The sequence below is a fragment of the Nipponia nippon genome, unplaced genomic scaffold, assembly GCF_047370975.1.
Source record: "Nipponia nippon isolate SJK-2023a ecotype South Korea unplaced genomic scaffold, ASM4737097v1 scaffold_47, whole genome shotgun sequence".
Lineage (NCBI taxonomy): Eukaryota > Metazoa > Chordata > Aves > Pelecaniformes > Threskiornithidae > Nipponia > Nipponia nippon.
The window spans coordinates 353,682-365,918 of record NW_028262366.1 but is presented as its reverse complement, the minus strand read 5'-3'; the positions used below and the strand labels follow the sequence as shown (position 1 = coordinate 365,918).

Below are 12,237 nucleotides of genomic sequence, written 5' to 3'. Positions count from 1 at the left end.
GAAAGGGGAATTTCAGGCTGTTTTCTGTGCGAAACGCAGTTTTGCAACACCCCTCTGAAACCTGAGTCACTCCAAAAGGCGTTTCAAGGTCTTCAAAAGTTTGCTGCTAAAGAGAGAAGAGGGAAAAGCAGTTCCTGGTCCTGACCCGTGGCCTCCGAGTCCCAAATAACGAGTTGACGGTGGGGAGCATTCGGCAGAAAGCACAGCTTATGGATGCCACCGCTCTCCCCTTCCCCCTCACCAGCATCTCTGTGCAGCCAAAACACAAAATTACAGGGAAAAAATCCCTTTCCTCCCTCTTTTTCCCAGCTGTTTTTGAGCCCAGCTGGAGGAAGAGCCCTGAGGCTGATCGGCAATACCCGAGCTGGATACTCCATATTGCAGAGCTCAGCATCCTCGCTGCTCATTTAGGAGGTGATCCCAGCCCGCAGGAGGGCAGGACGCTCCCACATAACCACCAGGACCGGGACTAAACCCGGTCTGAGAGATCTCCAGGTCAAACCCTGCCCAGGCTGAATCAGCGTGGTGTATATTTTAATTTTTGGCCAGGGCTGATTGGCCAAAGCAGGTTACAACCCTGCGATACATTCGTGCATCGTCATGTACCTCCTTCCTTCCTCCGTACGTGCTCAAGCCAGGGAGTTTCTGGTTTAATTGCAAATGAGTAATCAAAGCTTTGCTTTCTTCTCGGCCACCTCTGCAGCTGCAGCTCTGGCCGCGCAGGACGCCTGCAGCTCCCGAGCTGCAAGAAGTGACTCGATGGAGGAAATGAATCACGCAGCACCAAAAAAAATGAGAGAAGTGCTTCAGACGTCCTCGGTGAGATAAGTCAGGGCATGCTCGGGGGGTCACTGCGGTCGTTCCCGGCCCCGAGGTCAAGCACCCGGGATCGGACCCATCCTGAAAGGGTTTTGGTCGAGGTGCTCTTACAGGCACCTCTGGGCAATTTTCCACCCGGGAGAAAAGCTTTTCCCATGCCAAAAATACTCCTGCCTGTGTGCTCGGGCACGGGATCTGCGTTCCCTGGTAGCAGATAAATGCTCGTCTTGTGCCGTTGCCCACCGATGCAAGCGCTGATCCCAACCTTCAGCATCCTCCCTCGCGTCTCCGACCTGCGAATCCAGCAATCCCACCTCCTTCGGCCAAAGCTTTGGGGAAATATTCATTAACACCAGGCTTACGACAGGCTTACGCACGGCCCAGCCCTCAGCAAACCCACCCAGCTGGACGCCGGGTTTCGATGCTCAGCATTGAACTGTCAGCAAGTCCACGGTCCCCTCGTTTGCTGTACGAGAGTTTCAAAACCCCGGTCCATCTAGATTTAAAATCTCCATTTTTCTCCTCCCCGCGAGGGAAGGAACTCAATGCACCACAAAGCCGCGTCGGTTATTTTTTAGGTGATGAGCAGCTTAGCTATTTTTTTCCAGTACATTGCAGGAAATGAAGCCACGCTGGCCAGTCTCTCAGTTCACCGCTTTCTCCCTCCTTCCCCCTTTTTAAGACGAGCAAACTTGACCTTTTTTTCCAGCGGCTTCCCCACCGTCCTCCACCACTTCTGACATCGCCTCGGCCGCCTCCCTGACCCCGTGGCTCATTACCACTAATTCAAGATGATTTGAAAACCGCTAATTCAGCTGAGAAGACGCTGATCTCCTTTTCTATTCCGCTGCGGCCGGAATTTTGGTACCGTGGTGTGGTACCTGTGGTTATTATACACGGGACTGATCGGTACCTATGGGTGAGTTAGCTATAAGATCACAGCAAGCCCTTTTCATGAAGGCTAAAATAAAATAAAATGTCCTTTTCCATTTCTCGCAAGCGCGGTAACAATTCGGCTTCAGTTCAAGCTCCCTGGGGTCTCTCCAGGAGAGCAGGTTTTTGTTTCATCTGTGTCGCTGCTACGATGCTGCGGCTCTTGCTTTCCTTGCGCGTTGGCTTCGCGCATGGATGTGAGCTCTTCTCTAAATTATGAGTTTAAAGAAATGTATGTATACCTCCGCAAACCAGAGGGAAGATGAAGGGGAAAAAAAAAAGGGACAAATAAAAACAAGGAAATGGATGCAGAGGGAAAAAGTGGCGGTGAGGGGAACTGGCATTGCAGTCCTTTCTGCTTCGAAAAGGGAATAAGGAATGGGCTGTGATGGGGCTCCGATTCCCTGCGTGAGGCAAACTGGGTTTGGAAAACTTATAGCAAGGGAAAATTATGGAAAAACGGCAAGGATTAAAACTTATGTAAAGGGAAAATGATGTAAGAAGGGCTGTGATTAAAACATATAAAGGAAAAATGATGGAAGGAGGGCTGTGATTAAAGCACACATAAAGGAAAAATGGAAGAAGGGCTGTCATTAAAACATATATAAAAGAAAAATGATGGAAGAAGGGCTGTGATTAAAATTTATAAAGGAAAAACAGTGGAAGAAGGGCTGTGATTCTCATCACTGGTTCCAGATCTTTTCCCTCCTTCTGCAAACCCCCACCCTTTGCTTTTAATAAGAAGATGAGGAGCCGGGGCTCAGCCGCTTTCGCGGGTGGGTTTTGGGGCGACACACGCAGTTTTGTGCCCCGCGGGAAGAAAAAAAACTAAGCGCCCAACGTGGGGCTCGAACCCACGACCCTGAGATTAAGAGTCTCATGCTCTACCGACTGAGCTAGCCGGGCTGCGCGCCTTCCTCCCCCGCGGCCCGAACCGGCCCTGCGGCCCCCGGCAGCCCGGGGCGATCGTGGGGATTAACGGCATCGGGAACCGGTACCGGGAGCCCGCAGGGCCCCGGGGAAGAGCCGCTCCCCGCGGGGGGTGCAGCCGTGCGTTACCCGGCGGCTCTCGCCCAGCCCTGCTGCGGGCTGCGGGGCCAAGGCGTTTGTAAAAGCTAAAAGTGCTTGTGTGACGAACAGAAACATAAAAAAGGGGAGAAAAGGCAAAAACCTCAGTGTTTCTGCCCGGTTTCGAACCGGGGACCTTTCGCGTGTGAGGCGAACGTGATAACCACTACACTACAGAAACGCGGTAGGAGTGCTCCGCCTCCGCGGGGCTACGGCTGCGCAGCCGCTGCGGTGCGGCGGGCACCGAGGGTCGGGGTCTCGCCGGGGGCCCCGCGGCTCCGGCGGAGGAAGAATCCGGTGAGGCGGCGAAAAAAAAGAGAGAGAGGGAAGGTAACAAAAAAGTTTAACGACGCCCAACGTGGGGCTCGAACCCACGACCCTGAGATTAAGAGTCTCATGCTCTACCGACTGAGCTAGCCGGGCGGTGAGAGGCGCACCCGCCCGCCCGCCAGGTAGCCACGCCCCTCCCGGCGAGGCCCCGCCCACTCCCCTTCAAGCCCCGTCCCTACAGCGCCGGCTCCTTCCCCTCCCGCAGACCTCCAAGAGCAACGAGTTGGGGGGGTAGACAAGCCCGCCGCCGGGCGGCGGCGGAGACCACAGAGAGCGCGGGGGCGCCGTGGCCTCTGTCGCCGCCTCCCTCGGCGCTGACGGCACGGAACAAGGCGGCGCCTCGGTTCCCGCGGCAACGCGGGCGGCGGAGGCGGGAGGGGGGCGGCTGAAGGGCGGGCCCGGTTCCCTTCCGCCCACCCGGTAACTTAGCAACCCGCCGCCGGCGTTTGGCGCGCTACTTCCGGTCATGTGACAGTAAAGGGGCGGGGTTTGCAGCGGGGGGCCCGGAAAGCGGAAGCGTTGCGGCGTTTCCCGTCTGTTGGCGGAGCTCGTACCATAGAGAGCGGCGGCGGCGGCGGCGGGGGCGGGAGAGGGGATAGAGCGTCTCCCCCGGGCCCGGGCCGCGGTCGGCGAGCAGCGGGGCGGTGACGGGGCAGCGGCCTAGCGAGGGCGGCACCTCCGGGCCCGGCGGGGCTGAGGCTGGGGCCAGGCCCGGCGGCGGGGATCGCTGTGGGGAGCGGTGAGGCCTAGAGCCCGGCCCCGCTGCGGCGTGGGGGGGGGGGGGGGGGGGAGGCCGTTGTTTGGGAGAGGAGCGAGGCCTCCACTGGGGCCCGGTTGGGCCTGGGGGGTGTTGTGGGGTGGGGAGCTGGGCCAGGCTCGGCTGGGGGGGCGCCGGGACAGGGCAGGACCGGGGCCAGCCCCCGGTTTTGGGGGACGGGGGGGTGCTGGAACGAAGCAGCAGCGAGGGGCAGGCCCTGGAGGGGAGGAAAGGGGGGGCTGAAGGAGGAAGAGACACCCCAAGGCCTTGGTGGCACCTGGGTGGGGACCGGCCACCCCTCTGGGTCCAAACTGGTGCCCGCCCCAGCGTAGGGAGGACCTGGGGGTCGACAGGGCTCTGTGAGGAAGAGGAGAATCTCTCAGCCCCCTCCCCATGGCAGCCACAGCGGTTTTAGGCGATGGGGTCCCTTCGGGGGGCTCCAGCGGGCGGCTGAACCCGGTGGAGACGCTGCAGGAGGAAGCCATTTGCGCCATCTGCTTGGACTATTTTGTGGACCCCGTTTCCATCGGTTGCGGGCACAATTTTTGCCGCGTCTGCATCTCGCAGCTGTGGGGTGGCGAGGCCGAGTACGAGGTGGCCCCCGGGGCCACGGCGGTGGGCGGCGGAGAGGTGGGGATGGGCGACGTGCTGGAAGAGGATCTGGAGGATGAGGAGGATGAGCTGGATGAGGACGAGCTGGATGTGGAGCAGGAGGAAGAGGAGGAGGATGGCGGCGCGGAGGAGGAGGAAGACGACATGTGGAGCGAGGAAGAAGACGACGCCGACCTGTGGGAAGATCCCGTGGAGGAGGACATGTGGGACGGTGGGGTCGGGGGAGAGCTTTACTTTGGGGACGAGGACTATGACGAGGACGTGATGGAGGAAGACGTGGAGGAAGAGGAGGAGGTGGAAGAGGAGGAAGAAGAGGTGCAGACCCCTCCTCCCCCTGTCCTGGCCACGCGGCCTCGACGCCTCCAGACCTTCACCTGCCCGCAATGCCGAAAAACCTTTTTCCAGAGGAATTTCCGACCCAACCTGCAGCTGGCCAACATGGTGCAAATCATCCGCCAGCTGCACCCGCACCCCCAGCGCCTCGCGCCGCCCGCCGCCGGTCCCTCGGTTTCGGGAGCCGCGGTGGGGGTCCCGGGGGTCCTGGTAGCGGTGGGGGGTCAGGGGCCACCGAATCTGTGCGAGAAGCACCAGGAACCCCTCAAACTCTTCTGCGAGGTGGACGAACAAGCCATCTGCGTGGTGTGCAGGGAGTCGCGGAGCCACAAGCATCACAGCGTCGTCCCTCTCGAGGAGGTCGTGCAGGATTACAAGGTACCGGGGTTTCGGGGTCGGGATAACGGGGTGGTTTGGGGTTTTTTGGGGGGGAAGACGGAGCTGTCGGCGCTGGCAGGAGCCGATGGCGCGGGCTGGGTCGTGCCGGCGGCAGGCAGACGGCGTTGGGTGGTTAGAGGCGGCGTACGGGTGGGTCTCGCCGGGCTGGTTCGGCAAGCGGAGAGAGGAGGGGGGAGAGGAACGGGCTGCGTGGGTTGGGGTGCAGGAGGCCGGGAAGCCGGCGGCTGGGTTGGTTTGGATGGGGAGGGTCTGGTTAACTGCAGGGAGGGAGGTTTGGGGACCAGGCGGTGACAGTAATGAAGGCAAAGCCGTCTGGGTGGTGGAGAAATCATCCTGCTGAGCAACGGGTGAGCTCAACTGGTCCCGCCGGGCTGGTTTTGGGTGAAACACCTCCGGGCTGCGGCGGGTTGAAACGAGCACCCACGTCGTGGTGAGTCCCCACCTTACAAAGCCTTTCCCGAGCGGCTCTCCAGCCTCGCTTGGCCAGAGCCCAACCCCGAATCCCCAGCGGCGGAGTCCCTTCGTTAGGGGCTTTAACGGGGCAGCTTTGCTGTCTCAAAGGCGTCGCTTCCCACTCGGACGCGACCGGGGACCCTGAAACGAAGCACGGCGGGAGGACGGGACGATGGTCGCTGAGCCCTTCAGGCTGCTGCTTACCCCGTCTCTTGCGGCTTCGTTTTCTCCGCGAGGTCGCGTCTCGTTTTTTGGGGTCTTCTGGAAGGAAGGAGTGGGTTTTTTCATTCCTTTAATATCCAAAGGCGTCTTGGAGGAGTTGCTGCCGCACGTGGTTGCGTCTCACCTCATCCCCCCTCGCTGGAAGCTCTCCGGAGCTCTGGCCGTGGCTGATAATGTTGGCAGCTCCCATTGGAGTCGCCACCCTTTGAGCCCCGGCAGATTTGGGGGGGGGGGGGGGGGGTTGGCAGCCAGGAGGAGGCTTGGGGAGATGGAGGGGGTTCGGGGGGGAAGGACAGCGATGAGGTGTCTCGTCCCTGCGTCGGGCCGTTTCGTGGTGGGTTGTCAGAGCGCGGCCGGCTGCGCTGTTTGCTCTTAGGTTGGCTCAGTCCATTTTCCCCTTTCCTTTGATGTGGGAAAGACGCTGCAAATACTCGAGGAGGCAGAAAAATTAATTTCTAAAGGGCAGAGCTGTTTGTGAAGGGCAGAGGAAGCATCTTGGGAGGGCGGCAAGGCAGAAGCGGTCGGAGTTTTGGAAATGCCCAAGCTTATTCAGCGCAGAGAATCACAACTGATGAAGCAGGTGGTGGTTTTGGCGTTGCCTTAAGCTGATCTAGGACCACGCTGCTACCGAAAGGCGCAGCCTTGATGGTCTAAGCCTGCCCTAGGTTTGCGCTGAGTTTAGGAGCACAGATCCCTCTCTGGGTCCTGATCCCAACCCAGCGGGAACGCGTGCGCGATGGCTCGAGCCGCGCAGCGAACAGTCTGCGCTTGGTGACTGCGGATGTTCCCCGATCTGCGCGGGGCAGGATTTGGGGCTTTCTAATTAAAACCACCTCCCAGAACGAGCGCTTATGGAAAGCGGGCTGAAATCTGGGCGGGAGGTTTTGTTCTCAGCCCTGCCATGGAGTTAGGGACCGAAAGAGGAGAGGAAGGAGGGGATTCCCTGAGCCAGGGATGCTTGAGATGCGTTTTGTTCTCAGAACAAACTCCAGAGCCACCTGGAGCCACTGAAGAAGAAGCTGGACGCGGTCCTGAAGCAGAAATCCAATGAGGAGGAGAAGATCACGGAGCTGAGGGTAAGAGCCGGCTGCTCCTGGCACAGCAAACGATCCTGCGCATGATTCCTTTCCACGCTTATTCATTTCCCATTTCTCTGCCTTCCACCTTTCGCCCTGCCAAAAAATAATCAGTCCTCGGCTAAGGAGGACGCTGAAACACCAGCGCCGGGAGCGTTTCTTGGCCCGAAGTCTGGTGAGGGGGATGAGCAGGGAAGCTTTTCCCCCTCTGCCTTGCCGATTTGAGCTCTCACGGAGGCGTTGCGGTCCCTTTGCTGCAATCGTTGGGATCGCAAGGGCTGGAAGCTGTTTCCCTGCTGAATTAGAGCTTAATTAAGGGGGTTTTGTGCCTGAATGCGTTGAGGGAATCGGTAGCCTGGGAGAGAGAACAAACTGATGTCCTTTGGGTCTGCCACTCGAGCTGAGGATGCCTTTCCTCCCTCTTCCCCGCTCCGCAGGACAAGATGAAGCTGGAGATCAAGGAATTCGAGTCGGACTTCGAGGTGCTGCACCAGTTCCTCATCGGGGAGCAGGTCCTGCTCTTACACCAGCTGGAGGAACGCTACGAGAGCTTGCTGGCCCGTCAGAGCAGCAACATCAGCCAGCTGGAAGAGCAGAGCGCTGCCCTCAGCCGGCTCATCGCCGAGGCGGAGGACAAGAGCAAACAGGACGGGCTGCAACTGCTCAAGGTCTTTTATTGATTTTTTTTATTATTATTTATTTATTTCCTATCCCTGGGATGGGAAGAGGGAAAGTCGTGACCGGGGATCTGAGGAGGAGGGCAGAGCCCTGCTGCCATGCCGGCTTCTCCCAGATGTTTTTGAACCTTCCCAAAGAGCTGTAAATTGGGATGATTCACGTAGTTGATCTCTGGACCGTGAACCCTCGCTCAGCTCTGCGCCGGCAGCCGTAGGAACTCTGGCCTCGCTTTATGGCGAGGAGATAACGTTAGCGGTGGGAATTAAGCAGAGCTGCCAAGAGGGGAGCGGACCTCGCTTCAAAAAGGGTCGTCTTCATGGGAGAACGTCCTTACCTGGCGGGCTGGATCCTTCCCCATCCTTCCTGTCAGGGATCCCGCAGGATCTGCGGGATCAGAGGGGAAAAACGGGACGAGAAGGGGACGCCCCAAGAGATTTGGGGTTTGCTGGGGTGCCCGTGTTGGTGGGAGAAGCCTCTACCAAGGGGTGAATCCATGGGATCTGTCTCTCCGTGGGATGTTCCTATTGCCTGACCGTGGGAGGGGACTCATCCTGATCGTTGGGGTGGTTGGCTCGTTGCAGCTCAGCACGGTGCTGAGCCGTGGCTACTGGGAGGATTTAGCGTGAGCCACGGTGGGATCGGCCTGTCCTCCCTAATCTTTTCTTTCTCCCCGCTTCCCTCCCGGCTGCCTCCTTTTGCAGGACATCAAAGGCACTTTTATCAGGTCAGTGACTTGCCGGTGCCATCTTCTCGCTGTAAATTGCTTTTGGGGGAGGGGGGAAAAAGCCCACGAGCTTTTGTTTTAAACCCCGTGCAGTGGGCGCTTTTCCACGCTGGGGTGGGGTAACGCGAGGGAAACCCGGTGGGGAATAATGGGATTTTTGGGATGACTGGGGACGTGCGGGAGAGGAGGAAGGCAGGGAAGAGATCTGGGAATCCCTCGCCGCACCTGGCAGCCGCTTTTTGGGAGCGGAGCGGGGTCTGCCTGCGCAGAACTCGTCGCCCGGGGAAGCAGGAGCCGCCGGTAAGCGCGGAGGGATCGTTTTTTTTCCCCCCATCTTTAAATCGGACAAGCAGCCGCTCTTCTAAATCAGCCCCCGGCCGCTCGCCGGCAGGTAACGGAGCCGTGCCGGAGCGCGGCCTGGCTCTCCCCGGCGCCGGGTGGACGCGGTTCCATCCCTGCCCGAGATTCGGCCGCTTCCTGCAGCCGAGACAGGGTGGGGACCGCCGGCTGTACCAGCGTAACCGGTTCAGCCGATCTCTGCCCCGCTCTGGGTTTGGTTTTGGGGTTTTTTTTTTTGCCTGTGTGCTGGGCATCTGGTTTCTCCTGTTGTGTCTTTACCTCCCCCCTGAGCGCACCGAATCCCCGCTTTTTTTCCAGATGCGAGAACATAAAATTCCAGGAGCCCGAGATGGTGCCGGTGGACGTGGGGAAAAAATACCGCAACTACTTTCTGCAGGACGTGGTGATGAGGAAGATGGAGAAAGTCTTCAGTAAAGTCCCTCAAGGTGAGCGGGACCTGGCCCCTCTGCCCGAGGGGACGACGCGGCTTCTCAGCGGGGTCCTGGGGAACGGACGCTGGGCTTTTCCCACCCTCCCAGTCCGGGATCGCTTGTGCATCCCCAGCCTTTTTGGGGTTCCCCCTCCAGCTCTGCCGTCCCAGGATTTTCACCCCTTTTTTCTGCCGGTTCCCTCAATACTGCCCTCTTCTCTCCTTCCTCTCCACGCCTTGCTCCGTCCTTCGATCCGCATTCTCCCCCTAACGTGGCTGTCTCTGCCCGTCCCAAAAGCAGAGCTGGATCTGGAGTCGCTGACAGCTCTGTGTGGGGCTGGGATGGGAGCTGGAAGGGAATTTGGAGCTGTTGGGGGGAGCTGGAAGGGAATTTGGAGCTGTTGGGGGGAGCTGGAAGGGAATTTGGAGCTGTTGGGGGGAGCTAAGTTTCTTTTAAGTCTATCCCAGTCAAAACCAGTACAGACCCAAGGTGGGGGCTATCGGTCGCGATAGCCACTGGTGCTGCAGGCGCGCACGTGGGTGAGGATTTGGGGTTGGGATCTAAGAGGAGGGGAAAACTCTTGGGATTGGGATCCGCGGGGAGATAGAGGTGACCAGCGAGCCCCTAACGCCCCCGTCTCCCTTCCAGCCGACATCACCCTGGACCCCGACACGGCCCACCCGCGCCTCAGCCTCTCCCTGGACCGACGCAGCGTCAAGCTGGGCGAGCGCCGGCAGGATCTGCCGGACAACCCCAAACGTTTCGATTCGGATTATTGCGTGCTGGGTTCCCAGGGTTTCACCACCGGCCGTCACTACTGGGAGGTCGAGGTGGGAGGCCGACGAGGTTGGGCGGTGGGCGCGGCCCGCGAAACGGCTCGTCGCAAAGAGAAAACCGTGGGTCCTCACCAAAAACGAGAAATTTGGTGCGTGGGCACCAACGGGAAGAAATACCAGGCGTTGACGGCCACGGAGCAGACGGCCCTGTCGCCCAGCGAACGGCCCCGGCGCTTCGGCGTCTACCTGGACTACGAGCGGGGCCAACTCTGCTTCTACAACGCCGAGAGCATGACCCACATCCACACCTTCAACGCCTCCTTCCACGAGCGCATCTTCCCCTTCTTTCGCATCTTAGCCAAGGGCACCCGCATCAAAATCTGTGCCTGACCGGCCGTCCCTCGCCCTCCCCGCCGGCCGCCTCTATCCACGCCGGATCCGGCCTCGCCCCGGGATCCGGCCTTGCACACGGCCACGCTCCTTCCCCCTCGAATCCCTCGGATCCCGTTTTGGGATCCAACGCTGCACTTGTCTTCTTGCACCTGCTTGCTCACAAGGCCTCTTCCCTCGACCTCCCGCCGATCCGAAGCTGGTTTTGTTTGGAATCGGGAAGGATCCGCCTCGGAGGCGTTTTCACTTCGGCTCTTGCTGCTAGGAGCTCCTCTCTCCCGCTTCCCCGTCGACTCCTGAAGCTTCCCAGCGCGCTCTCCGCCCGCCGTTGAGTTTCGAGGCGCGTCTTGGCTCTCTTCGGACGCGGAGCTCGAGCCCTCGAGCTCCTGGGGGGGCTCTGTACATCAAGGAGCTCTTGGCTTCTTGAAATTCCCATCGTCGTCCTTCCAAAATCATCGGCTTTCGTATCCCGGTTGCGCCGAGGTGCCTGGATTTCTTGGGATTCACCTTCAGACCCCAGCTGGACCCAGAGTCGAACCCGCTTTAACCCGCAATCTTCTCCCGTTCTTCCCTCGCTTTCCCCGTCATGTTTTTTTATTTTTTTTTTTGGGTCTCAGATCTCCGAACCACCCCCCAATTCCCTTCGGAATCATTTTCTTGTGGGCCTGGCACTTTATTCGGGGCCGAGGAGGGCGCGAAGAGCTCGTTTCCCCCTCCAGAGCCTTGCGTCCCGGCCGCGGGGGTAGGAACCGGCCTCCCGTTTTCCCCTTGCAGCTTGAGAGCTCTCCGAGATGGGGATATTTATTTTCTCTCCCCCCCTTTTATTTTTTTTTTCTCGGCTGTTGTTGAGTTTCCAGCTGAATCCTGTCCCACTCGAGAGACTCTGACCGCACCGGTTGTGTTTTATTCTTCTTTTTTTTTTTTTTTGTTGGTGGATTGGTATTAATTAATTTTTTTTTTCCTGTTGGCATTACAGAGCTAGTTCAAAATATTTTTGGCTAAAATGAGAATTAAATGGAGATTTAGTTTTATGAAATGTCAAGAAATAATAATAATAATAATAATAATAAAGAATAAGGTTGTAAACCCGAGTCTCTGGCTTGCTGAGATCCCGGTGGAGGCTTGAAGGATCCGGGAGCCGTTCCCAAACGAGCCTGGCTTAAATTGCGCCGCGTCGGGGGCCGCGTCCCCCCCCGCCCGCCCGTGCTTTTGGAGCCACCTGGTCAACAGATGCGCTTTAAATCTTGCCTCGTTAATCCTGACCTAATCCTTCCTAATTAGATTAGGTCAGGCCCAGAGCCGCGTGTCCGGATCCCTTCCCCAAGCAGCCACCTCGCTCGTATCCGTCACGGGCAGCACGCGGCGGCCGAGCTGGCGCCGCTGAGGGACCAAAGTCCCGCCTGGCTCGGTGACGCTGCTCTGCCAGCCCGGAAAGAGCAAAAAAAAAAAAAAAAAAGCCCTAAATCCGTAAAAAAACGGCCTGTTTGTGCCTGGAGGCTGCCGGGTTGGGAAGTTCCGCGTTCAAACCTCTCCTTCCTTCACAGCCGCTCCCAAAATCCAAGGCCTGGCTTTTGTAACCACCGCCGCTTCTCCAATTTTATCTGCTTTCCGGCTTTTCTTGGGAATTGTGTTTGTTTTCCCAGGTCCGCAGGTCTTTCGCAGCGATGCCGCGCGTGGGAGAAGAAACACCGAGTCCCTCGTTAGCCAGGAGGACAGAGGACGTCCTACCACCCCCCCGCAACCACGTAATTATTTCCCTCCGCTATTATTTTTCTGCGCCGTGGGTTTTAACTCGTGCTCGCCCCTCGTAGCCCTCCAAGTTCTGCTGTCCTCCCCCCCCGAGCCCTGTCCCACCGCCACACGTCCCCAACCTTGAAGGCGTGGGGGACAACTTCTT

General features: G+C 58.8%; 1 protein-coding gene, 1 long non-coding RNA gene and 3 other non-coding genes across 5 annotated transcripts; 2 read left to right on the top strand and 3 right to left on the bottom strand.

The window, feature by feature from the left end:
- The first annotated feature begins 54 nt into the window (after positions 1-54).
- On the top strand, positions 55-2,493 carry LOC148052492 (uncharacterized). The gene is made up of 3 exons (XR_015698527.1): positions 55-179; positions 704-819; positions 1,529-2,493. It is a non-coding gene; the product is annotated as an uncharacterized LOC148052492 (long non-coding RNA).
- Positions 2,494-2,585: 92 nt separating this feature from the next.
- On the bottom strand, positions 2,586-2,658 carry TRNAK-CUU (transfer RNA lysine (anticodon CUU)). The gene has a single exon. It is a non-coding gene; the product is annotated as a tRNA-Lys (tRNA).
- Positions 2,659-2,928: 270 nt separating this feature from the next.
- TRNAV-CAC (transfer RNA valine (anticodon CAC)) lies at positions 2,929-3,001 on the bottom strand. Its single transcript has one exon. It is a non-coding gene; the product is annotated as a tRNA-Val (tRNA).
- A 169-nt stretch (positions 3,002-3,170) lies between these two features.
- On the bottom strand, positions 3,171-3,243 carry TRNAK-CUU (transfer RNA lysine (anticodon CUU)). Its single transcript has one exon. It is a non-coding gene; the product is annotated as a tRNA-Lys (tRNA).
- Positions 3,244-4,135: 892 nt separating this feature from the next.
- Positions 4,136-11,344, top strand: TRIM41 (tripartite motif containing 41). Its single transcript, XM_009464154.2, has 6 exons — positions 4,136-5,230; positions 6,907-7,002; positions 7,440-7,670; positions 8,382-8,404; positions 9,062-9,189; positions 9,823-11,344. The coding sequence occupies exons 1-6, from the start codon at positions 4,301-4,303 to the stop codon at positions 10,338-10,340; spliced, it is 1,926 nt and encodes a 641-aa protein (XP_009462429.1). The 5' UTR covers positions 4,136-4,300; the 3' UTR covers positions 10,341-11,344.
- Positions 11,345-12,237: the final 893 nt, after the last annotated feature.